The sequence below is a fragment of the Halichoerus grypus genome, chromosome 13 (assembly GCF_964656455.1).
Source record: "Halichoerus grypus chromosome 13, mHalGry1.hap1.1, whole genome shotgun sequence".
Classification (NCBI taxonomy): domain Eukaryota; kingdom Metazoa; phylum Chordata; class Mammalia; order Carnivora; family Phocidae; genus Halichoerus; species Halichoerus grypus.
Window position 1 is genome coordinate 81467040 of NC_135724.1, and position 27176 is coordinate 81494215.

Below are 27176 nucleotides of genomic sequence, written 5' to 3' on the forward strand. Positions count from 1 at the left end.
TCAGCAGGTGAAGAAGACAGACCTTCCAGTGGGGCAGAGAGAATTGCAGGCAAAACAGAACTTGAAGTTAATTTCTAGCATGATGCATGTACCCAGGATGAAGGAAAGAAAAGAAAGATGCAGGCTGAGAGGGGCCTAAGAAAACCCTAAGGAAGTGATGCTTCAGCAGAGACTCGAAGAGTGATTAGAATGTACCCTGATGGAGGAAGTAGAGAAAGCTGTCCAGGCAGAGAAGAGACGATGTTGGAAGGCCTGGATTCAAAGCAGGTTGGCGCATTTGAGAACCTGCAAGAAGACCACTAAGGCAGAATGAAGAAAGCCAGTGGGGGCCTGGGTTGTATGTGGAGGGCCACCATGGGAGGCTGAATAGCTGTAGGGGCCAGATTCTGAAAATCCTTGTCTGCTAGGCCAACTGGTGCAGATTTGGATTTATCCTGCAGGCGATGGGGAAATTTTGGAGAGACGAGACCATCAAATTTAGGCTTTGGAAAGACCATTCTAGGGACGAGGCACCAGATGGTTTAGTAAAAGGTAGACCTGTCACTCCTCAAGGTGGTTGTAACCACAACAAAAGGAAGTTCTTATCCTGCAAGTTTTGGGGGAAAACACTTGAAACTATTTTTGATGAGTGTCAATAGGGGAATGAAACATTTAAGAGGAAGCAAGCTTGGAAATGTATCCTACCGTGCATTCCTAAGTGGAGAGACAAGCTTAAGAATAATATATAGAACACACTTCCATTTTTAAAAAATGGAAACAAAACCTAAAATCACCCCTACATACGTGTGTGTGCACAGTAAATATATATATTAATATGAAAAAAAGCCCCAAAGGACTTCCAGCCTCCTCTTCTTGTTCTTCAGATTCCTATTGTAGATAATTGTCCAAAACAATAACAATGATGCTTCCTGTTTTCAAATTCATCGCTGATTGTCTAAAGGAATGGAAAGGAGGGAAATTAAAAATTGCTCCAAGGTCAAAATCATGACTCCCTCACTGGAAAATGAGCTCCCTGGAAATGAGCCACATGTTTTATTCATCTTTGAATTTCTCCGGTGCCTGGCACATAAATGCCCAATAAAAGTTTATTGGATGTGAGAATAAGAATATGGGAATTTGGGAATATCCTAATGGTTGTATGGAAACTGGCAAGAGATTACATTTTGGGGAGTTCAATCCAACAAATATTTATCGAGCCTTTGTCGTGTGCCACCCTGAGCTGGCATGTAGGGTGAAAGGAGGTGGTTGTGTTTAGCAGCTTAAAGACCAAACCTTAGCAACAAGCAAAGGAGGGTTAGAAAGACATGGTCAAGGGTACCAGCTTTGGAGTCAGGCAGACCAGGGTTTAAATCAAGATTCTTCCATTTACCAGTGGTTTGACCAAAGGCAAATAGCTTAACCTCTTTGGGCCTCCACTTCCTCATTTGCAAAATAAAGATTATAATAATAGTGCCTACCTCAGAACTGTTGAGGGAAATAAGTGAGATATTCATGTTGAGCACTTAGCACAGTACTTGAGGCAGAGGAAGCTCTGGATTCACATGAAGTATTATTGTAGACAAATGTAGGGATCAAAATAGTGTATCTGGTTGGTGCTACTCTTAGCAGCTACTCTAGAATATCTCTTTGGTAACTTTGATAGGCAGAATATTGGTCCCCAAAGTTGTCCATATCCTAATCCCTGGAACCTGTGAATATGGTACCTCACATAGCAAAAGGACTTTGCAGATGGGATTAAGTTAAGGATCTTGAGATGCAGAGATTATCCTAGATTATCCTGGTGGGCCTGCGTCATCACAAGAGTCTTTATAAGTGAAAGAGGGAGGCAGGGGAATCAGTGAAAGGTGTGACAGTGGAAGCAGCGGTTGGAGTAATGTGTTGCTGGCTGGGGGTCACGAGCCAAGAATTGTGAACAGTCTTTAGAAGAGGGGAAAGGCAAAGTAGTGGATTCTCCCCTAGAGCCAACACCTGGGCTTTAGCCCAACGAGACGATTTTGGACTCCTGACCTCCACAACTGTAAAATAATTGTAAGATAATAAATTTGTGTTGTTTTGAGCCACAATGTTTATGCTAATTTGTTGCAGCAGCCATAGGAGACAAAGACAGTAATGATGGACAAAGAGATGGACTGCCCAGACCGTATTCAAGGAAAGACTTGCTGTCCTGTGGCTGGGAGTACAGTCAGGAGATGGGCTCTGTTGTCAGCTCCTTGGGCTTCAAGCCTCAGCTGTGGAGAGCTGCTCATCCAAGGTCCCATCCTTTCTGGGGCAGTTCCTACTGGGTGACTGAGGGAGGCAGGAGTGGGATGGGGCTACAGGAACCTGTTATTTCGGCCCAACTCCAACAACTCCGACAGGCAATCATTGCTGCAGAGCTTCCCGTGGTTTTGGCGGAGGCTTTGTTGGGTGCACATCATAGTTGGGCTTTAGTCTCTGCCCAATTCTGCTTTGTTTAGGAAAAAAACCAGTTCTCCCTCCTGTGTTTCTCCTTTACTCTCACAGGACTACCACACTCACAACACTTCTAACACCAGATATGTGGGGTTTTCCCTGCACCAAGCAATTCTGCAACATCAGCTGGGTGTCCTACAATTCAACTCAATCCTGACACTATCTATCTGCAGATAGCATCAGATCCCACAAGATTACAGATCCCACAAGACTGTCCCCTCAACTCCCACTTCAGATGCCTGTTGCAAGTCCAGCTCATCACCTGTACTTCCGACTGATTAGTTATAAATCAGAGTTCCCACAATCCCCTCCTCGGGTTCAATTAATTTGCCAGAGCATCTCACAGAACTCAGGAAAACACTTACTTACATTCACCAGCTTATGAAAGAACACGATAAAGGATACAAATGAACAACCAGAAGAGATACATAGGGTAAGGTCTGAGAGTGTCCTGAGTGCAGTAGCTTCTGTCCTCGAGGAATTGGGGTATGCCACTCTCTCAGTAAGCGGATGTGTTCTCCAGCCTGGAAGCTCTCCAAACCTTAGAGTATTGGGATTTTATGGAAGCTTCCTCATGCAGCGTGATCAATTATTAACTCCATTTCCAGCCCCTCTGCCCTCTCTAGAGAATAGGGGGTGGGGCTGAAAATTCCAAGCTTCTAATCCTGGCTTGGTCTTTCTAGTGGCCAGCTCCCATTCAGGAGTCCATCCAGGAGGCCAGACAGAGTCACCTCTTTAGATCAAAAAATGCTCCAAGAGCTCTTATCACTTAGGAAATCACAAGGGTCAGGAGCCCCATGTCAGGAGTTGGGGGAGAGACTAGCATGTATATTTTCTATTATCTCACTTGCTTCCTCCTGCTTTTTTTTTTTTTTTAAGATTTTATTTATTTATTTGACAGAGACAGACACAGAGAGAGAGGGAACACAAGCAGGGGGAGTGGGAGAGGGAGAAGCAGGCATCCTGCGGAGCAGGGAGCCTGATGTGGGGCTCGATCCCAGGACCCTGGGCTCATGACCTGAGCCGAAGGCAGACGCTTAATGACTGAGTCACCCAGGCACCCCTTCCTCCTGCTTCTTTTCACAGATGTTGAGTGCTAACTCTTGTACTTCAAACTCTGTTTCAGTATTCTTCTTCCAGAAAAATCCACCTGTGGCAGAAACCCATCTGAGAGTAAAGGACAGTGCCTTTGAGACTGTAGACCACTATTTAACTGTCTGGGTTTTTAAAAACTTTTAAATTTTTTTAAAAATAGAGAATACTAGGGGTACCTGGGTGGCTCAGTTGGTTAAGCATCTGACTCTCAGTTTTGGTTCAGGTTGTGATCTCATGGGTTGTGGGATCCAGCCCGTGTCAGGCTCTGCGCTCAGCAGGGAGTCTGCTTGAAGATTCTCTCCCTGCTTGAAGATTCGCTCCCTCTCACCCACCCCCTCGCACCCTCTCTCTTTCAAATAAATAAATCTTAAAAATAAATAGATAAATAAATAAATACATAAAAAATAGAGAATACTGGTATTTTATCCGTAATCCTTTCACTAATGCATTTCTCTACTCTTCTGTCCCTTTCTTAAAAATAAAATAAAATACGGGTGCCTGGGTGGCTCAGTTGGTTAGGCGACTGCCTTCGGCTCAGGTCATGATCCTGGAGTCCCTGGATCGAGTCCCGCATCGGGCTCCCTGCTTGGCGGGGAGCCTGCTTCTCCCTCTGACCCTCCCCCCTCTCATGTGCTCTCTCTCATTCTCTCTCAAATAAATAAATAAAATCTTAAAAAAATAAAAATAAAAATAAAATAAAATAAAATAAAATAAAATAGGGGCGCCTGGGTGGCTCAGTCATTAAACGTCTGCCTTCAGCTCAGGTCATGATCCCAGGGTCCTGGGATCGAGCCCCGCATCGGGCTCCCTGCTCCGCGGAGAGCCTGCTTCTCCCTCTCCCACTCACCCTGCTTGTGTTCCTGCTCTCACTGTGTCTCTCTCTGTCAAATAAATAAACAAAATCTTTAAAAAATAAAAAATAAAAAAATAAAATAGAAATAAAAACGAAAATCTGATTTAGACCTGGGGATCACATATCCTGCTTATTTTCTAATTTTTTAAAGCTTTGTTTATAATTTTTTTAAAGCTTTGTTTATAAATAGGAAAACCAAGTCTAATTGCATTTGTAATTGTATATGCGCAGGAAGCAATTTGCCTTGTTTAGGTGTTAGCCAAGTTAAGCTGAGGAGTAGACCTCACAGGTGAGTATAAAGGTGGTCTTCTCTCCTCAGACAAAGAGAAAAGAGGGTACAAAATTCATCCTTTGGAGGGCTCACCTCTGTCATATGCATGGATATTTTATGATATGATTCAAACATTTGAGTTTTATTTAATAAACCATTGTGGAATTTCCAATTAAAACCAGCATATTGGGAGACACCTTTATTTTCTCTTCCTCCCAAAATCTGGCTAAAAGACAATAAAGGGATGAGAATGTACTAACTCACAAGGACAAGAGAATGGCAAGAGAGACAATAGTGAATAAGAGATTTCAACAAATAGGGGCACCTGGGTGGCTCAGTCGTTAAGCATCTGCCTTCGGCTCAGGTTATGATCCCAGGGTCCTGGGATCGAGTCCCACATCGGGCTCCCTGTGCGGCAGGAAGCCTGCTTCTCCCTCTCCCACTCCCCCTGCTTGTGTTCCCTCTCTCGCTCGCTCTCTCTGTCAAATAAATAAATAAAATCTAAAAAAAAAAAAAAAGAGATTTCAACAAATATTGGGAGGCAAAAGGTTGTTGGAGGGATTTCCAGTTAAACATGAAAGAATAAATACTCTACATTTGTCTTTGCCTCTTCCAAAAACCTCACTAAAACAACATTAAGGAGGGGCACCTGGCTGGCTCAGTCCATAGAGCATGTAGCTTTTGATCTTGGAGTCATGAGTTCAAGCCCCACACTGGGCATAGAATCTGACAAAAAAATGTTGAAGCTCTTGGTTGGCTCCATCAGTAGAGCATGCAACTCTTGATTTTGGGGTTGTAAGTTCAAGTCCCACCTTGGGTGTAGGGATTACTTAAAAATATCTTTAAAAAATAAAACAACATTAAGGAATAATAAAATGTATGTATTGGATATAGATGTGCTACACCTGAGGGGAGAGCAGTCACCAGCTTTCCAATCTAGAATTCTATACCCACCTAAACTATCACTGGAGAGTAACATTAGAACAAAGATATTTTCAGGCATGCAAGGACTTAAAAAAACTAGCTCCCATGGACCCTCTTTCTTTTTTTTTTTTTTTTTTTAAGACTTGATTTATTTATTTGACAGAGAGAGACAAAGCGAGAGGGAGAACACAAGCAGGGGAGTGGGAGAGGGAAAAGCAGGCTTCCCGCTGAGCAGGGAGCCCGATGAGGGGCTCGATCCCAGGACCCTGGGATCACGACCTGAGCCGAAGGCAGACGCTTAACGACTGAGCCACCCAGGCGCCCCCCATTTACCCTCTTTCAATAAGCTTTTGGAAATATACTCCAACAAAATGAGAGTAAAATAAGAAAGAGCGAGACAAGACTCCAAGGAACAGAGATTCAAAATGGGCAATAGGCAAAGGAAATTCAGAGGACAATGGCAAAGAGATGATTCAAAATGACAGCTGTGCAGTAGGCCCTAGAGAACAACTTGTCCTGATTGGGGCAAGACAACAGACTGTGGGAGGAGATCCCCAGGAAAAACATGAAACTGATTCTTTGAATGTAGAAAATATTGTTGATAGACCTATAGCAGAGATGTTGGAGCCTGTGGAAAATTACTTAGAAACAATACTTAGAAAACCAGAGAAATAAAAAACCAAGTCAATTATTAACTCTAGGAAAAAGCAAAGGGTTTAACAAGAAAGGAAGCATGGTCATAGTGCATCTACTTGGTTTGGTAGAAAACAAAATTTACATGACCATAATATAAACATTCCACTCCCAAATTGCTGTGTAATGATGTTGGAGAGATAAGAGGAGGTTAAGTAAGGAGTGGTGTTGGTGTGGGAGAAATGAGCCAATAGACATTCTAAAATTGATAAATCAAGAAATTGTAGCATAAGTTTCTTATTTAGAAGGGTGGTGATAAGTACCAGGGGAAAAAGTATAAGGTTTCAGGGTGTTTTCCTCTGGGGAATAGGACACGAAAGCTGAGATGGGGAAGGATAGGATAAAGGGGTCTTTTAAATTATGTGCTTTTCAACTATATTATTTAGAATAAATCATTAAATACTTAGAAGATGGTAATCTCTACTATATTTGACTATAATAATAAGTAAATGATATTTTGAAATTAAAACAATTAAAAAATTAAAATTTGCTTTGGTGCACTTTTAAGAATAGTTAGAATCTTCTCATGAAATTGAAGACTTGACAAAGTATTCTCAGCATAGTGGTCAAGCACATAGACTTTGGAGTCTGACAATCTGCTTTTTAGCTTTAACTTTGCCATGTGCTGTGTGATCTTGGATAAATCACTTAACTTCTTGAACCTCGATTTTTCTTGTCTATACCAAGGGGATATCAATAATACCTATGTCATAGGAATGATTTCAGAATTAAGCGAGATAAAAATAACAACAATAACAACTACGGAACTGTGCACTTTGTACGTATTATCTTACTGAATCTTCATAGTCTGTCAATTTTATGAAGAGCAGACTTACCACAATGCCTAATTGTTTAATTATTAATTATTTAACATACTTTAGCAGTTTTCTGTTAGTTAGTATTTTGATGGGACTGAAGATGAATAGGAGAAACAATGAAAAAAAAAGACAAATTCAGTAACATTCCGCTTATTTTGAGACCAGATTGGTGATATCTTCTGTCCCCCTATTACACATTGTCTTGAACATGAAATAAGAAGAAAAAAGTTTCCAGGGCATCGAAGTTCAAAAGGGACACTTTCTGGCTTAGCTCTGCATTCTTTTTTTAAGAATTGTGGTAGGGGCACCTGGCTGGTTCGGTTGGTGGAGCGTGCGACACCTGATTTTGGGGTCATGAGTTTGAGCCATTGGGCATGGAGATTACTTTAAAAATAAATACATAAAATAAAATAAAATTGTCGTAAAATATACTTAATATAAGATTTTACCATTTTAACCATGTTTAGTTCAGTGGCATTAAGCACATTCACATTGTTGTGCAGCCATCACCACCATCCGTCTCCAGAACTTTTCATCTTCCCAAACTGACACTCTGTCCCCATTAAACACTAACTCCTTATTGCCCCCTCCCCCAGACCTGGGCAACTACAATTCTACTTTCTGCCTCTATGAATTTGACTATGCTGGGTATCTCATGTAAGTGGTATTTGTCCTTTCATGTCTGACTAAGTTAAATAAACTTAGTGTAATGTTTTCAAGGGTCATCCATGTTGTAACATCTCTTGGTACTTCATTCTTTTTCATGACTGAATCATACTCCATGCATGTTATCTACCACATTTTGTTATTCATCCGTCAATGGACACTTGGGTTGTTTCCCCTCTCAGCTATTATTAATAATGTTGCTATGAACATGCAGAGATCTGTTTGAGTCCTTCCTTTCAATTCTTTTAGGTGTATAACCCAGAGGAATTGCTGGATCATACGGTAATCCTATGTTTAATTTTTTGAGGAGCCGCCATATTGTTTTCTACAGTGATGCACAAGGATTCTAACTTCTCCACATCCTCACCAATACTTGGGGTTTTGCACATACAATCCTGTGCCCATGAGGAAGAGATTCTGTTGCATAGATTTTCTAAAAAAAAGTATTTTATTTGTTTATTTGAGAGAGACAGAGATAGTGAGAGAGGGCATGAGTGGAAAGGCAGGGGAGAAGCAGACTCCCCACTGAGCAGGGAGCCCGATGTGGGGCTCAGTCCCAGGACTCCGGGATTATGACCTGAGCTGAAGGCAGCTGCTTAACTGACTGAGCCACCCAGGTGCCTCTGTATTTTTCTGATTACTATTAGAGTATCTTTTTGCACTTTTATTGGCTACCCATGTAATTTGGCTGTGTTTTAATCAAGTCTCTATTGGTGGACTTTTGACTTGGTTATCTGACCACTGCATATGTGGAATGGCCAAACAAGAAGGTGAATATGGGAAGGTGTTAGAAATGCATCCAATGACAATAAAATGACTGCAGAGACATTCAAAATGATAGCCTTGAGTCATCAAGTTTCACTGTATTTAGGAGATAAAATAGCATTCTACAAAGAGTTCTATCAAAAATGGTTAAAAATATGAAGCCTTGGTAATTTTTAAAAGCTACCATTTATTGAACATCAACTGTGCGTCATCCTCTGTGTTAAGGCTTTTCAAACATCATTTGATTTCATCTTGGCTTGAACAAGTGTCATGTCATTTTATGTTGTAGAAAGGAAGGTTTCTGCAGACTTGCTCAAGGTCACAAACCACAGCGAGTGGGTAGTTGGATCTGAATCCAAATCTGTGACACCCTCACCCTTTGAGACGGACATCTGAGGGAGGTCCTGGAGACTCATGGACCGCACGTACCATGCTTACTGGTGTCTTGAGTAGCCTGGGCCATTGTTTTTTTTGTTTTGTTTTGTTTTGTTTTTATTCTTATTCTTGCAAATCCAGAGTCAATAGACTTCAGGCGAAGGCTTTATTGCGGTTCTGCACCAAGTGCGCCATGACTCACTAGGAAATGACTTTAGGTGGTGCTTAGACACAACGTTCAACGGCATTGCATGACCCGGCGAGGAAGTTACTCTCCTTTGAGTTCCTCTTAATCATGGCATCAAGGAGAAAGTCTCCACATGGTGCTACCAAGTCTGGAACACCTCTCTGGTGCTTGCTGATTTTTTTCCTATTTAACAAATGCTGCGGCAGATTCAGAGCTTCAGTGGGTAACGGTAGAATTTAATAACATTATTTTTAAAAATGATTATTTACTCTTACAGTTATCATCTAGTTATGGCAAGATGTCTGTTTTTCATTTGCACTAATGAAATAAATTTCCCTTTTAAAATGAATTTGTTTTCGTAAAAGTAGAGAGTCACGTAACAGAAAATTGTAGGCATATGCTGTTACCAATTGTCAAATAACTGGGCAAATTTGTAAATAAAGGTAACACCTGAATGACGTTTGAGAGACACTGCTTTCCTGGATTCATAAGACCAGGCTCTAGGCTCCACGGGTATCATTCTTTGTTAATTCTAATCACACTTTCCTGACTTGAGAGTACATTATATCACATGAGATGCTTGTTAAGAATTCAGATGCCCAGGCCTTGAACCCCAAAGAGCCTCAGTAGGTCTGAGGGGGGCCTGGGCTTTGCAATTTTGATTAAGCAACCCAAGTGGTTCTGATGTGAACTGGTCAGCACGTGGCACTTGCAGAAATTCTGAACAGGATCTTCCCATCGATTTAAAAAAAAAGATTTATTTGTTTATTTTAGGGGGGCAGAGGGAGAGAGAGAGAGTCCTGAAGCAGACTCCCTGCTGAGCACAGAGCCCCATGTGGGGCTTGATCCCAGGACCCTGAGATCATGACCTGAGTGGAAACCAAGAGTCCCCCGCTTAACCCACTGAGCCACACAGGTACCCTGCACTATAAATTTTTTGGAAATAGATGGGGAAGAATGCCGTGCATGCCTGTAAGTTTGGCAGGACGCAGCAATCTTCCGCCTTTGTGTGACTACAGTGGGTTAGGTTTCCGGGGCAGGGGGAGTCACATCTAATTTTCAGGCGGTGTTCTAGGCATTTCACACACGTTGAGTCATTTCATCCTCAGCACAATCCGAGGAGGCAGATACTATTATTACCTTCATTTTACAGGTGGGGAAACCCGGACACAGAGAGGTGCAATCACTTGCCTAAGGTCACAGGGCCGGGACGTGGCAGAGCTGGGATTTGAACGGGGCCATCAGATCATATTCGGAGCCAACATTCTTCCCCACAGAAGTCAGCTCCCTCCCCTGGACCCGCGTCTATGTGTGATGATGAAGGTCCATCACCCCCTCCAATCCTGCAGATTCCTGTTATCCTATCAGGAGATCAGACTCTTTGCTAGTAATCAGAAATGAATTGATCATTGAATTAAATGAATATGGACTCGGTCAACATCCCTGGTCTGAGGACTACTAACCTTCCAGCTCAGTCGAAACCATGGACTAGGCCTGTCTTTCAAAACTAAAAGCCAACATTTCTACTTCCTATGATGAAAATAAAAAGCGTTCTCAATTTACCAGGTAGACTAAACTGGTACTGATTTATCTGATTCTGTGCACAGAAGCCCAAGACGGGAAAACCTGTGATCTGTCCCACTCAACATTTCTCATTTTTTCCCCATTACTTCAAAGAAAAGGAAAGTCGAGAAATCACAGAGGAGACTTCTCAAGGACCATCAGTTCCAGTGTTCAGACTCAAATACAAAAAGAGGCTCAATAAACTCAGGGCCTGTACCTTTCAGAAGGTAATCAAATTGTGGAGGATTTGAGGCTCGCCCAGGACAACGTGGGCAATTTTGGTCATTTACCACATACATTTCTTTTTTCTTTTTCTTTTCCTCCCCCCACAGCCCCAGTCACAGATGGGTGCTGGAAGCCGAGCCAACACTGTGCCACGAGATGCAGACAGCTGTGGTGTGGTGTGCAGAGGAGGTGCATGAGAAATGGCCCATGGTGTAAGCTGGAAGAGCAGGCGTGTGGGCTTCCTCTCTGACCTGGGCAGAGTGGACTGCAGGAACGGTGCGATTGAGGGTAGGTAGCATGCCTTGAATATGGCCAGACTAGGGAAAAGGTTTTGTTTCTCCTGTCAGTAGCGGTTTTTTGTCCCATGGGGGAGAGCTTGGTGGAGGAGCTCACAAGCAGGAGCCCATGGAAAATGCATGGCCGGGATGTCAGCAATTGCGTCACGGTTGCACTCTGGAAAGGGGTGATCACTTTGAACAATGCACACGCGTTCACATGACAAACCATTAAGACTCCAGCCTGGGTAAACAGCATGTGTTCTTTATCAGATTGCTTCCTTAGTCTATAGCACAGTCTATATAGGCTAGAGCCCTTCACGCCAATTAAACAAAGCAGGGTTAACTGTCAGGTTTTTATGAGGTGCTTTCGATGCTGTTTTCGATAATGAAGCCACAGAGTCTCCTACCAAAAAAAAAAAACAGATTATTTAATTCCTATGTTTTTCTGTCTCTGTCAAGATAACTGCTGAGCAGCTGAAGATAGCATATGTTTGTAGGGGTAGCTATCGAGAACAACACAAGATATCTACTTTAAAGTAAAAACTGTAAAGATTCTCAACGTGTGTGTCATTTTCTCTGTGACATCTGAGGCCAGAAGAGGGCCAATTCTCTACAAGGAAGATGTAAAGCAGTAGTTGTCAACTTGGGCTCCACATCAGAATTACCCCGGGGAGCTTTTAAAAATCCCAATACCTGGGTCACACCCCAGACCAAATAAATCAGAATCTCTGGGGGGATAGGACCTAGGCACCAACATTTAAAAAAAAAAAAGTTTCCCAGGTGATTCCCATGCGCAGCTAAGGTTCCACATCATTGCTAGAAGGGGAAATTTCCTTACCCTTCTGAAAGTCGTGTAACACTTTTGGGGAAATGAAATCCACTGACATCTCATTTCTGGAGGAATGAAAATGGAAATCACCATATCGATGGCCTGATTTCCATATTTTAGTATCTGCCTCTCTTCTAATTGTTCTGTGCAAGTATTGAAAATCCTGCACTTTAGTGCCCACGGGGACAAAGCAGGTAGAGCAGATGAGGATCCCGTGGGAAGGCTGGGGGAACGGAGACTGGAGGGGAGCCGAGAGTCTCGGCCCCAAAGTTGAGTAGACTTTCCACACTCCTCTTGAGGCTTCCAGGGGCAGATGCAGCTCAAGTGGGGCCAGGATTTTGGATTTTTCCAAATAAATTGCTCATCAGAATTTTTGTATGTAAAGTATCCCATTTTAGAAATGTTAGCCACAAATTAAAGAATTTTTTAAAAACCTCCCTGCAGCCAAATGAAGCTCATCTGCAGGCCAACTTTGGCCTTGCGGGCTGCCTTTTAGATCACCTGATTTATACACCTTTTGGGAAGCAGGGATTCTTCTTTTTTTTTTTTTTTCATTATTGTGGTAAAATACACTTGCCATAAAATTTACCGTTTTAACCATTTTAAAGTGTTCAGTTCAGTGGCATTAAGTACATTCATGGTGTTGTGCACCCATTACCTCTATCTAGTCCTAGAACCCTTTCATGACCCCAAACAGAAAACCCATACCTATTAATCCCCTCCCCCAGCCCCCTTGCAACCACCAATCTGCTTTCGGTCTCCACGGATTTGCCTAGTCTGGATGTTTCTTATCGATGGAATCATACAGGCTGTGGCCTTTTGTGTCTGGCTTCTTTCCTTTGCATAATGTTTTCAAGTTCATCCCCGTTGTAGCACGCCTCAGTGCTTCCTTCCTATTTACGGCTGAATACAATTCCATTGTATGGATATGCCACACTTTGTTTATCTGCTCATTAGGTGATGGGTAGTTGGGTGGTTTCCACCTTTTGGCTATTATGAATAGTGCTGCTGTGAACATTTGTGGGCATGTTTTGTTTCAACAGAGGGATCATCCTTACATAACAGATGCCCCCATAGCACTAATCCCAATTCTGAGCATACTCATATGTGCTCATGAGTCGGGGACTTAACTATAGGGGGACCAAATTGTCCCACTTTGCTTTGGATTGTCCTGGTTTTAGCATGGAAGGCCCCGCATCCAGTAAACCAATAGAGGGAAGTCTGGCAGTGGTCTCATCCACCAGCAAAAGCCTTCTCAAGGCAATGCCAATGGTTTTAGTATTTTGATGGTGACTTCAAAAATCATCGTGACAAGTCTGTTTCTTGCGGTTGTCTCTAATCGCAGTGACTTCAGGACGCTGTGCTTTGGCACAAGCCGGTTCCTCGATGTCGCCCAGAGGATTCCTATCCCTTCTGTAGTCTCAGCTTCAGACTCATGTCCTCAACAGAGCCTTCCCAGAGCCCCTTCCCTTGCACAGGGGTAAAGGACTCCTTTCCTTTATTCCCAGAGCATAGTATAATTACAGGATGCATTTGCCTGGGTCTCCCCATTAGACCACGACTCCCTCAGGGATGGTGGAATACTGCTGAGATTTTGGTCTGCCCAACATCCATCCCCTCTTCTCACAATAGCTTTCCCCTTTTCCTTGGGGGGTTGCCCGGCTGTCCCCTAATCTCAGACAACACAGTTTGGGTGGAGTTGATACCAGTTCCCGGCAACTCAGACCTGGCGCATCTGCACATTCCATCCCCTTGGTCGACACAACTGGCTCAGGAAGAGGTGACCTGAACCAGGTTGTTAGGGCAAAATCAATCCTGCAACTTATGCAGGAGCTAGCTGGGACTAAGTCAGAGCTAAGGAGGAGGGAACTCGACTTCTGAGAGGGTTGCTAAGCTCTCGGCACTGTCTTTGCCACAACCTGGGGAAAAGCCACCTCAAAGTGAAGCCACCACGGAAGAAAGCAGAACTGAGGGACAGGGAGAGAAAGGGATGATGCCAGGCTGTAGTGAGTTTCCTCCTGTTAACTTCCTGGTTCTATGAATCACGTTTTTGCTTAAACTGGCTCATTTTGGGTTTCCATCTCGTCCAACTAAAAGAAAACTGAAGAATGCACTGTCTTTTATTAATATTTAAATCCCATACTGTCGTATCATCCTGGCCCATTATAGGCACTCAAGAAATGTGTGTGTCGGGGCGCCTGGGTGGCTCAGTCATTGGGCGTCTGCCTTCGGCTCAGGTCATGATTCCAGGTCCTGGGATCGAGCCCCGCATCGGGCTCCCTGCTCGGCGGGAAGCCTGCTTCTCCCGCTCCCCCTGCCTGTGTTCCCTCTCTCGCTGCGTCTCTCTGTCAAATAAATAAATAAAATCTAAAAAAAAAAAAAAAAAAAGAAATGTGTGTGTCAATGCAGACTTTCCTAGGTATCCCGTCGCGATGTTTTTTCAGTAATGAAATAATATCGATGCAAGAAGAGTCAGGAGGGGAGGATGTGGAGAAGTTGGAGCCCTCCCACATTGCTGGTGGGAATGGTAAATGGTGCAAACAGCTATAGAAAATACTTCGGCAGTTTCTCAAAAAGTTAAACCAAATTATCATATGATCCATCATCCCTGCTCCTGGGTATACAGGCATATCTCATTTTATCGCACTTCTCTTTATTGAGCTTCGCAGATACTGTGTTTTTTCTAAATTGAAGGTTTGTGGCAACCCTGCATTGAGCAAGTCTATGGGCACCATTTTTCCGACAACATTTGCTCACTTTGTGTTTCTGCGTCACATTTGGGTAATTCTTGCAATATTTCAAACTTTTTCATTATTATTATATTTGTTATGGTGATCTGTGATCAGTGATTACACCTCGCTGAAAACTCAGATGCGGCTAGCATTTTTTAGCAATAAAAGTATTTTTTAAAAGATTTATTTATTTGTTTGAGAGAGAGAGAGAGCACGTGCGCGTGTGCACAAGTGGGGGAGGGACAGAGGGAGAGAATCTTTAAGTAGACACTCTACTGAGCATGGATCCCGATGTGGGGCTCAATCACATGACCCAGGAAATCATGACGTGAGCCGAAACCAAGTCAGATGCTTGACTGACTTGAGCCACTCAGGCATCCCAGGAATAAAATATTTTTTAATGAAGATATGTACATTAGTTTTTTTTAGACGTAATGCTATCACACACTTAATCCACTGCAGTCCCATGTAAATGTAACTTTTATATGCACTGGGAAACCAAAAAATTCACTTGACCTGCTTTATTGCAATATTTGTAATATTTATTGTAGACGTCTGGAACCAAATCCATCTCTAAGGGATGCTTGTATGCCCAAAAGAATGCATGACAGGTGTTGAAACAACTTGTACACAAATGTTCATAGCAGCACTATTCACAATAACCAGAAGGTGGAAAAACCCAAATATGCACCAGCAGATGAACAGGTAATCAATGCAGTCTATCCATACAATGGAATATTACTCAGCCATGAAAAGGAACGAAGCACCAATCCATGCTACAACATGGATGAACCTCAAACACGTTACGCTAAGTGAAAGAAGCCAGACACAGAAGGGCTGATATTGTAAGATTCCGCTTATATGGAATATCCAGAAAAGGTAAGTCCATAGAGACAAAAAGTCGATTAGTGGTCGCAAGAGGCCGGCAGAAGGCGGGAACGTGGAATGACGGCTAAATGTGTATGGGACTTTCCTCTGGGTGACAGAAACATTCTGGAACTAGAGAGTGCTGATGGTTGCACAACGCTGAGTGTAATAAATGTCACCAGTGGTAAATTTTATGTTATATATATTTGGCTGCAATAAAAACAAAACAAAAGAATCTGGAACTTCATCAGGGCTGCTGCAGATGGATGCCATGCGGGTTGTTTCCTTCGTCAGGTGCCCAGACTGGGGAGGGGGGCATGGCCTCAATTTGCCCCACAAGCCTTGACCCTGGTACCGAGCAGAGCAGATGCTTTCTTCTGATTCACCATTTAGGCTAATGCAGAGCTTCACAGACAAGATGGCAAAAGATGTAAGCAAGTTTGGTCGATGACCTCACTTTACTGTGATTTTCAACGATACTCCTTCACTGTGCTCTAAGTAGTCGGCCAGTGCCACAGTATACATCCTCTCCCATCTTGAGGGTGCTATCTCTGAAAAATTCACAGTGCATTGTTGAGTGCTTAATTTGTAAAGCTAGTATAAATCACTGGACTAAATTGTCCATTATCGCGAGCTCAAGTTATCTTGCCATCAAGAGAGTGATCTGGTTGCTTTGGTTGCACTGGAAAATTAAGAGACAAAGAGGCAAAAGGCCAAAAGGAGAACATTAGAAAAAGTCCGTTTTCTGATGTTGGAAAGACTTCACAAGGTTAAAGATAGGAGCATTCTGCCTGTACTCATCAAAGGTATTTTTTTAAAAAGCCATTTATGTTTTGGGGATCAACGAGTTAGAACAGAGCAATAATAGTCCTCTCGAAGCTATGGAAGATTTGGTTTTATCCTGGGGACTGGCATTCTGAGATTGTTACCCCTGCAAAGAATCAGGAGGAAAAAGGAAAAAAAAAAAAAAAAGAAAGAAAGAAATGCCCTGGGAAAGCAGTATGTTGAGCCCTTCAAGGAAAAGTCGGTGTTACTTTTGTTCAGTTCCAGGGGCATCGGCCACCTTGCTACTTCCTAATGTGCCACTTTCCAATTTGGGTCCCTATTCACAATGCAACTTAGAAAATATTGGGGACAGCTTATCGCTAATATAATGAGATGTGGAATGAGACTTTTCCTGTTGACCCAGAACTTTAGCTAAAGCTTCAAAGCTGAGGGCAATGGGTAACAATACTTCCTCCTGTCAAGAGGTGGCCAGACTGGTCCCTTGACCATCAATAACCATCAGCCTCCAGCCTATATAAAACAAGGTCAGATTTTATCCAGAGGACATTTCTCTGACAGGTCTTTGTAGGGGGTTTTCTTCTCCCCTCTGACCTCCAAGCCAAGAGAGGAGAGCTCAAAGCAGAATCACTCATGAGACTGGGGGGCACGAGGGGGGGGTGGCGGGTACCTCACTGCCAGCCGAAGGTTGTCTGGGGCTGCCCATGACAGCAGGACAAGAAGCGAGGGCAGAGGGCAAAGGTGCATCCTATTTCCCAGGGGCCAGAATATGTACGTGGGTCTGAGTCATCCTGAAAAGACTCACCCAAGAGGACTCACCCAGGACCTCAGAAAAAGAATGTGGGGTACTTCCCGGGGTATGAATGGAAACTAGGTGTGCACGAAGTCACCCAGCACATGCACTGAGTCCCCACAAGGCCCCCACAGGGTTCTCCAAAGATCCCCCAGTACACATGGAAAAGAACCAGCATGTGAGTTCTTGCCAGGCCATGGCAGGGGGTGGGGGGCATCTGACACCCGAGAGAACCATACCCGTTCTCAGCAAAGGGTCCCTTTTCCTCTTGCTGCCCTGCTCCTATACTCCGGCAAGGTGAGCTGGGAAGGGGCAGGAGAGGACACACCTGCCTCATGTCCACTGCAGATTCCCCAGTCACTTGTGGGTCAGACTGGAGGGGCTCGGGGAAGAGGTATTAAACCACATAGGAGAATAGAGTTTTGATTGGACTGGACTGGACTTCTAATATGAGACTCTTCTCATAGTTGAAACTCAGAGCTATGGGGTCTGATGTGATATTTCCAAGCTCAGCTCATTTCATAGCCCAGTAGGAATAATTTATTCCCACTATTGATAAAGGCTCTGTGAGACATGCAGCATCCAAAGTGCCATGCAGTTTCCAGAATGAAGACCCAGCAACCGCAGCGCAACGCCCAGCTGTCAGCTCCAGTTCTCCAAGCTTGAAATTGGTGAGATTTCTATTGATCTGTGGTGCAAACCACCTTAAGCTATTCTAGGGGCAACCAATGCAAACGCCAACAGGGGCCTGGCAGGAAATATAATGAATGAAGGGGGTTAGGTGGGGCCCATGGTGAACTGGAGAGCCTGCGTCCCATCCGAAAGGGACAGCTGTCTCTCAAATCTAGCCAACTATTGCCCAATGAGGCCAAGTCTTCCGATTTTCCCAGAAATGCCAGAAATCTCCATTTTTGGTAGTGTCTCCTGATTTCGGCATTGTTGATAAGAATATTAGTCAGGGTTCTTTGTTGCAAACGACACAATGTACTCCAGGTGGTTCAAGTACTAGTGCTTTAACAGGGGGGTACTATGGACTGAATTCACGTTTTTGAGCCTTAACCCCCCAATGGACCTTTACAATGTTTAAGAGGTAATTAGGGTTGGGTGAAGCCAAAAGGTGAGGCCCTAATTCAAAAGGGCGATGACCTTGTAAGAAGAGGAAGCCATGTGAGCCATGCCTGCTCTGTGTGGACACAGCAAGAAGACGTCCTCTGACATCCAGGAAGAGGCTTTCACTGGGACCCAAACATGCTGGCACCACAATCTCCAGCCTCCAGAACCGTGAGAAAAATAAATTTCTGTCGTTGAAGCCACCCACCAGTGGTGTTCTGTTATGTCAGCCAAGGCAGACTACAGGTGGTTAGAAGCCTATAGAATCTCCAGGAGGACAAGAGTGCTAGGCTCGGACTGTCCAGCTGGGAATGATGCCCAAGCCACACCATCGGACTGCCCCTGTGAATGCCATGCCATGCCTCTCAGCACAGACTCCACGCTTACACAGGGGCAGGACACCTGGCTCACTTCCAAGTATAAATCTCATGTGATGTGTGTAATGGTAGAGCCCAGATCACATGAAACTTGGTTGCAAGGAAGGTTCTGGAAGAGTGCTTTGGTTTCTCTTATGGAGACATGGGACTCATAAGGTGGGCATTTTTCAAACATAGGAAAGATATTCAAAGGGGGCTGTAGGGATGCAAAGTATAACAAATGTTCATGATAGCAATTAATTGAAAAGACATGGTGGTGGTTGGGGGCGGGGGGCAAACAGAATGCCTCTGTGGGCTGCTTATAGCCCTGCCAGCTGATGACTTCTGAACTATGGGCTACTTTCATTTTTTAAACTTCTACTTCATCTGAGAACAACTAGAAAAGCCAAATCAAATCATCATCATCATCATCACCTACTTAAAGGCATTCAGAGAGCTGCTGAAGCAACCAGAACTAGAGGGGCCAAGATTCTGGAACGATGTTGAGGTGAGCTGACAAACCGCAGCCACTTTTTCCCTGGGGCATTTGCAAATTTGGGCACTTGGAATCTAGACTTTTCCCAGGCAAGGATGCTGCTGCTGAGGGCACAGAGAAACCAGAATTTTGGCGGTGTCTTAGGGCTGGAGAGACAAAATTAGGGACTATCCTAGAGAGAAGGGAGGGGTAGAAAAGCGGTTTTCCCCTTAAGATATTTGGCAGATTCTGAAACAGTGCAGGCCAAGAGGCTAGAAGCCAAACAGAAAGCCCCTGAAAAAGAGAAGAGTGTCCAGCATTCTTCCCATGTTATGGCTAAAAAGATTAGAGCACAGGACCAGGGGAAGGGGCCTCAGTGAACACCCAAGGTTCTCAGTTGGAATCTCTGAAAGGCAAAGCCTCAGAGGTGGGAGCCAGAGTTAGATCAGTCTCTTATCAAAACTGCAACCCAGCCTCCACCCAGCTCAGCCCCTGACTGGATTAAGATACTCAGCCCCCATGCCATCTGCTTGCAGAGAAAGGGTGAGCCCTCTCCAGAGTTAGAGATCACCTGGAGACTTTATATATATTTTTCATACACAGATGTGGTATGGTATGCAACAAAAATTACAAGGCCTGCCAAGAGACAGGACCAAATCCCTGAAAACAAATAGAAAAACAGGCAATAGAAACAGACTGTTCAGGTGACCACAGTACTGGACTAAAACCAGGGCTTTGAAATAACCATGATTAATATTTGTTCAAGAGACACAAAACAGAAGAAGGAGAAAAGAGATGAAAAGCAAATTAAAAAAAAAAAGATTTTATTTATTTGACAGCGAGAGAGCACAAACCAAGAGCTTCATAGTCCAAAAGACTGAGGACATAGAGAACTCACTTGAGCTCATTGACAGAGGGATTTTGAAAATGCTAATTCAGCTCTGTATGAACTGTAAAACCTCATGGCCCACAGTCTAAAAAAAAAAAAAAAAGTTTGTCATCATTGGCTGTCATTCTCTTTACTTCTCAAGTGGCTTCCTTTAAGGGACACATATTGTACCATGTGTTCTGAGTCACTCTGCTCCATAAACCAGTTGCCTGGCATGGAGCTCTGTTTACCTGGAGAAAGAGGAGCCTTTTGCTAATTATCCTAAATACATCCTTTGAGCAATGTGTGTTGGGAGTAGCAGTAGTTAAGATGATCAGGAAGGTGAAGCCTCTCTGGGATGACATTTGAGTTGACACCAAGTGACAAGGAACCAACCAGGAGAGAATTCGAGGGAGATGTGGTCTGGGCAGAGGGGATATAGAGAGCAGAGAACTCTGACGCAAGAACGTTTGGTGATTTGGTCAGGGGTGGGCAGACTTTTCTGGAAAGGGCCAGATAGCACATATTTTAGGCTTTACAAGTCATACAGTGCCTGTTGCAACTACTCACTTCTGCTGTTACAACACAGCAGTAAACGCGGACATAGAACAAATGGGTGGCAGTGGTCCAACAAAACTTTGTTTACGGACACTGAAATTAGAATTTCTTATAATTTTCACACGTCACAAAATCTTTTGATTTTTTTCCAACCTTTTGAAAATATAAAAACCATTCTTAGCTCTGGGGCCACAGTTTGCTGGGATAAGGTCGTTTAGGTAGGCTGGGATCAGATTGTGCAGGACACGTAGGGCATGGTAACAATCAGATTAAGGCAAAGCCCCTTTCCCCCTCCAAATGGAAAAGCCACCCCTCAGGGTAACTGAAGTCCAGGGTACCAATTCAGGGAGTGGGCAGTGTTCTACAGTTCATAGAAGATGAACTCTGTTCCAGTAACAAGAAAGGACAAACGAACACACGCACACGCACGCACTCTGGGAGGCAGCTTCCTACAGCTCATGGAAGACGATCAGGTTTGTTTTCTTTTTCCCCAGTAACAAGAAAGAACAAACGAACGAAAAGACAGGCAGACAGACGCACACACCAGGGCTCATGGAAGATGATCAGGTTTGTTTCGTTTTACACGCACACCCCCCGAGCCAGAAAGCCAGAGAGGACGTGCCCAGGTTCACGCTGACGTTTCTCCAGCACGCACCAAGGGTTTGAAAGTTGGGTGCACACCTGCTCCCAGCCCGAGTGCACCTGCTGAGCAGGACTCCGGCCTCGTCTCGCGAGAGCGTGCCGTAGTTAGTAGTGGCCCCCACCCCCCCTCCCGCCCCCGCGCCCAGCTCCCGCGCCCCGGCGCACCCCCCGCCGGCTCCCCCGCCGCGCGCGCCTCCCCCGCGCCCCCGCCCCCCGGCTCGCACGCACGCACGCCCGGTAGTAACTGCACTCCGCCACGCGAGCTCCGCATCCCCGCGAATCCCGCGCCCCGGGCCGCGCCGGCAGCCGGCCCCTCCGCGGGCAGGTGCGCGAGCCTGCGCGCGCCGCGGCCGCCTCCTCCGGCGGGTCCCTGGCGCGCCGGGCCGGGGCGGCTGCGCGCACGGCGCCGCTCCACCAACCCGCTCCCCGCAGGTCCCTCGCTCGCTCTCCATCCCTCGCCGGCGCTCGCTCGCTCCCCCCCGCCCTTTGATTGACAGGCAAGATGTCGGTGCGGAGCGAGGCAGGAGCGAATGCAGCAGCCGTCAGCCCCGGAGCCCGGCGGCGGCAGCAGCAGCGCGAGGAGGAGACAGCAGCCAGCCGCAGTCGCCGCCGCAGCCGCGGGAGCAATGCGGACAGCATCTTGAGGACGCGCTAAAGCACCCCAAACGGTGGACGATGCCGTGTCACTGCAACCGGGAGGGGGGCAAAGCAGATTTTTTTTGACATAAAAGCCAGCCAGCCAAAAATATATACATTTGTCCTTCACGGAGCCGGTGTGTAAAGAGTGAGCGCTGTTTGCCCTCGCCTCCTCCTCTCCCTCCTCCTCTCCTCTCCTCCTTCTCCTCCCCTCCTCCTCCCCTCCTCCTCCTCCTCCTCCTCTCTTTTTCCTCCTCCTCCTCCTCCTCCTCCTCCTCCCTAAGTGTACAGACAGCATCACATCACCTGGTTTGCTTCTGAGAAACAGCATCCCTCCTTTTCAGGGACCAGAGACTCAGAGAGAGGAGACATTCTAATGGAGTCTGCTTGATACCCCGAAATAAAATAATAAATTTTGGCTCTTGTCGCCTCCTCCCACCCCACCCCCTCAACCCTGTGTGAGATGTTGGGTTTCTTCTTCATGAGACATTGTTGAGAAGTCGCAGTGGCTGGAGAGCGTAGGGGGTAGACTACCTCTACTCCCCCCCCCCTTTTTTCTCTCTGGGAGGAGGAGGAGGGGAAGGGGGCTTGCCGAGCAAGCGATGGATGAGGAAAACATGACGAAAAGCGAGGAGCAGCAACCTCTGAGTTTGCAAAAAGCCTTACAGCAGTGCGAGTTGGTCCAAAACATGATAGACCTGAGCATCTCCAACCTGGAAGGGCTTAGGACCAAATGTGCCACCTCCAACGACCTCACACAAAAAGAGATCCGGACCCTGGAGGTAGGTGTTGCCTGGGGTGGGGGGGGGGGGAAGCAATCTTTCCTTCCCTCTCCTTGTTCCCCACCACCCCCTTTCCTTTGATTCTGTTTGTTGGGGGGCGGGAGGGTGTGGGAGGGTAGCAAGGTGGGCACGATTTGGTTTTCTGTGATTTATCTTCTTTGCAAAGCCTGCTCTGGTTGTCCCTTTACTGTACCGCTGTCGTCTACGCTTGGCTGGGTGGTGGTAGTAGTAGTAGTAATTGTGATTCCTTATGTATTATTATTCTTGCGGCTGTTATTATCATTCGCTTCCTCTCCGAGGAGTGAGTTCTCTCTTTTTTCCGCTTGTGGATTTGTTTATATGCCACGGGGGCTTGTGTGCTGGGTAAGGCATTAAGGCGCTGCAGAGAACCCACGTGACCTTGCGCATTCTGCAGGTGGTCAAAAGGTGGTTTTTGCTCGCAGAATGGGACTGCCTATAAATATAGACCTCTTCTGCCCTCGGCCTCCTTTCCAGCCCGCTTTTGCCCCTTGGATTTTGTTTTTGTTTTTGTTTTAGTTCAGTGGTATACATGTCAGGAGGCAAGATGCAAAAAAAAAAAAAATCCCCATTGAGCTCCCCGTTTCCAATCAAATCGTTTGATGCAGGGAGCTGTTGCAGGCCTGAAACGTGTAAAAAGATAACAGAAAATATGCCTGGATCAGCACACGCAAGTGGTGTGGGAAAATACTCTTGAATCTTGGTGGGAAGGCGAGGAGAGGGGTCCCGGGAGGAGTCATCTCTGGCGAGTTGTAACATTGTCTCCAACAGAACTTGAGGGGGAGTTTGAAGCAGTTTTGGGGGGTGGGTTGGATGCAAAGTTACTCAGAAAGAAGAGGGCAGAAATTGTTTCTTCTGAAGGCCATTTGGTCAAAGGAGGAAGGTTTCAGGAGCCTTTGAAAATGTCTGGTGTGCACATAATCATTGGGCACGTTGTTGGAAACATCTGAAGGGTTCCACTCACTTCTTCCTCAAAGCAGCTGTACACATGGCTTGATTAAATTTGGGAACTCCCATTAGCTGGCATTTGCTGAGGGTGGTGGCTGTGGGGCTGGGAGCGAAGGAAAGGGGTTCTCCCTCTGGTGAAGTGGGCATGTGTGGTGCTGGGAGGTTCCCTCTGTTTCCAGCCCAGGAGTTTCCAAGGCCTGAACTCTTTGGTCCCTGCTGAATCTTTGAGCCCTGTGCCCTCGTTCCAGCCTGGATAAGCACCACTCTCTGATTCACTTTAAAGTCTTTTTTTTCTCTTCCATGATTTTAACTTTGGCTGCTTGTCAGCACACAAGGTCATCAGTTTGAAAGTGGAGTATGTTTGTGTGTGTGTGTGTGTGTGTGTGTGTGTGTGTGTAATATGCTGTTTGCTACCCTAGAATACATGTGCTCCTGTCATGTGGGAAAATGATCCTCAGAAGTGAAATAAAATAAGTGTCAAGAGGTATCAGGAGTGGGAACGCTGTTGGGAGGCCAAGTATTTTCTTTCTCAGAGCTTTAGGGGAATAGTCTAGGCTAGGCTTTGTTGCTGGAAGAGAAAGGGTGGGATGCCCTGGCCCAGCCTTCTGTCTCTGCATGAGCAGGGCCCAAAGTAAGATTCTGTTCAGAACTGCAGGCAGTGAATAAATAAGTAACCCAAAGGGCTACCTGAGTCCTCTTCTGGTCCTTTGAGTCAGGAGTCCCAAGTGCACATTCGTGTATTCCTGTGTAAGTTCCTCTGGTTTTCTTTTCAAATCTTTTCAACATGGCCCATCCTCTGATAGCTCCTTGGATGATGGCGATGGTCACAGTGCACTCTGGACTCCGTGGCTTCATTCGTGCCCAGTGGTTTTCTTTGAAAACCGGGGGATGGAGTTGCAAGAGGTTGCAGTTGCTCGGAGTGCATCTGGTGGTTAGTTTCCTGGTCCCAGGATGCCACAGAGCATGCCCAACAACCACTTTACGCATATTGCACAGGGATGGGTCTCCAGCAGTCATGCCAGTCTATGCTTCTCGGGGCCCTGGGGCAAGCGTAGGCCACTGAGGAAGGGCTGGTAACTCCAGGTGCAGCCAAGTCCTGCTGAACCTTGCCTAAGCATTGGACCGAGGTTCTTTATCCCCCAAACTGTCACATTTTGTATATCAAAACCGCCCGAGGGAGCTTATTAAAAATGTGCATTCTCAGCCTCTTACCCCAGAGGTTCTAATTCAGGTGGGACTGGGCAGAGTGGGGTAGAGGGGGAAGGCCCAGGGATCTGCATTTAAGAAACATTCAAGGTGTTTCTGATGTATGTTTTCACATCGACACTCTGAGAAATACCCACCTATTAGGAGATAGGGGGCATATTTCTGCAATTTGATGGTGAGAACTCCCTGCTCACAAGCACTGAAGTAAGCAGTATATTGAACAGACCATCCCTGAAAACCGTGATAATAAGCAAAATTTAGTAGCATGCATATGACCCCATGGGAACAAAAATATACAGAATGGACTGAGCCTTCCAGAAGTGTCCTGCATGATTAGGGAGACAAGGCTAATAATATAGGTGTGAAATAATGATCAAGTCCAAACAGGAAATGATATGGGAGGGCAGCATGTGGGTCTTTGAAGAATATGTTCAAACTGCATGAAATGGAAAATTCAACCACAGTGTTCAAGTGAACAGTAGCTTCTTTTCCTCGTGTAGCAACAAGTCTGTAGAGAGATGGCTGCTTGAGTTGGTTCAAGTGAGATAGTAACATCGGGGCTGATGTCTCTTTCAGTTCTCAATGGCCTCTTTCTAATGGTTGCAAGATGGCTCTTGAAGCTTTAGCCATCACACCCAGGTTCAAGGCAGGGATGAGGGGGACCAGGTGAGGAGTGTGCAGGGATAAAGAGTTCATGTCTTTGTTTCGCTTCCCCAGAATACTTCCTACCTACAGTACAGATGATGTTTAAGTATGTCATCTTGGCCAAAACTTGGTCAGATGGCAATGCTGGGAGCTGGGGAAGTAGGAGCACCATTGTGAGTGGTTTAGATGGGTCATGGTCCATTGCCTCGGTTGACTTGTTGTCGCTGCATACACATTCAGGGTTCTGCTGGCATGGAAGAGAGCAGGAAGGAATATTGGGTGGACAGCCAGCAACATTGGCCATGGCATGTTATCAGGAGGTGTTTGGCAGAGAAGAAAGACCATGAGCTTTGGAGTTAGACCAATACAGTTTTAAATTGTAGCTTTTCTACTTAACTTTATCTTGGGCTAGTGATTTAAATTTTCTGACCATGGTTTAATTTTTGGCAAAATGGCAAGAAAAGAATAACATTACCTACTTCAGTGGTTATGAGGATTGAAAGGACATTTTCAAGGGTCTAGTGCTATCTCTAGCACAGCCCGTGGGGGCTGAATAAATAAATGATAGTTATGATGATGATATGGTTAGCATTACGTGGTGTGGCATAGATGACAGGGAGGGGAACAGCTCAGATCAGAGGGAGAGAGGGAAGAGTTTGAGCAGCATTTCCAAAGTATGTTCTGTGCAACCCTAGTTCTGTGGGCTATTAGCATTTTTCATTCTTCCAACAAGAAATCCAGGCACTGTACTGGATGCTGGTGGTCAACAAGTACTCTGAAGACAAGATGAATTCCTTGGTTGATGCGTCTGAGAAAGGTTGCGTTAAACAAAGGGAAACAGAGACTTCTCAGAGCCTTTACTATACCAAATATGGGCATGGTGACTCCAAGAGAGGGTAGAGACCTTTTTCCAAGGATATTCCCTTGGGATTGATGTTCCATAGAATACACCCAGGGAAACATTTGGCAGAGCAGTTAGGGTAGCTTTCTTGGTTGGGGAGCTGGGGACCCTGGGTGGAGAGAAGGATGGGGAGGGCTTAGATCACAGCAGGTTGGGAGAGCCTGCTTGGCAAGAACAGCCAACCAGCTAAAGGCATTTCATGCCAGTTCGTGCCTTTGTGGGGCCGCAGAGAGACCAGTTGGTCCAGAATGGAGAGTACCTGATAGAGTGTCATAGGAAATGAATTTAGGTCACAAACTCTTGAGATCTGACTAAGGACAAGGGAGTGAGACTGACAAAGTTTCACTCCTTTGAGGAAGGAGGTAGAAGTCTTCAAAGGTTTCGGAGTGAATACGATAAAAATTTGTTTAAAGGTTAGTCCCAACTTGATATAATTTTCACATGTCCTAGAAACATTCTTTTCTTTTCTTTTTTTTAAGATTTTATTTATTTATTTGACAGAGACACAGCAAGAGCGGGAACACAAGCAGGGGGAGTGGGAGAGGGAGAAGCAGGGTTTCCGCTGAGCAGGGAGCCTGATGCGGGGCTCAATCCCAGGACCCTGGGATCACGACCTGAGCCGAAGGCAGACGCTTAACTACTGAGCCACCCAGGTGCCCCGAAACATTATTTTCTATTGATTTTTTTTTTTGACATCTAAAAATGTAAAAACTATTCTGAGGTTTTGGGCCTTACAAAAAACAGGGGGTGGGTCAGATTTGGCCCATGGTTGATAACTAGTTTGCTGACCTCTGATCCATAGGGTGGAGCTATGGGAACCCCCCCCAAAAAAAACCCCAAATAAAACCAAAACAGGATGGGAA

The 27176-nt window shown here is 45.3% G+C and overlaps 1 protein-coding gene and 1 long non-coding RNA gene across 4 annotated transcripts in view; both read left to right on the forward strand.

Moving 5' to 3' along the window:
• LOC144379936 (uncharacterized) overlaps positions 1 to 22014 on the forward strand; it is a 32663-nt gene extending 10649 nt beyond the window's left edge. The window contains exons 4-6 of the long non-coding RNA XR_013443496.1: positions 11000 to 11174; positions 21030 to 21102; positions 21610 to 22014. This is a non-coding gene — a long non-coding RNA (uncharacterized LOC144379936). The remainder of the gene's footprint in view (positions 1 to 10999; positions 11175 to 21029; positions 21103 to 21609) is intronic.
• A 54-nt stretch (positions 22015 to 22068) lies between these two features.
• KSR2 (kinase suppressor of ras 2) overlaps positions 22069 to 27176 on the forward strand; it is a 421068-nt gene continuing 415960 nt past the window's right edge. For 2 of the 3 annotated variants that reach the window (XM_078060922.1, XM_078060921.1), the window contains exon 1: positions 22069 to 22595. In XM_078060922.1, coding sequence (XP_077917048.1) covers positions 22416 to 22595 — 180 coding nt within the window. In that variant the 5' untranslated portion in view covers positions 22069 to 22415. The remainder of the gene's footprint in view (positions 22596 to 27176) is intronic. The other variant, XM_078060920.1, reaches the window with a different exon arrangement.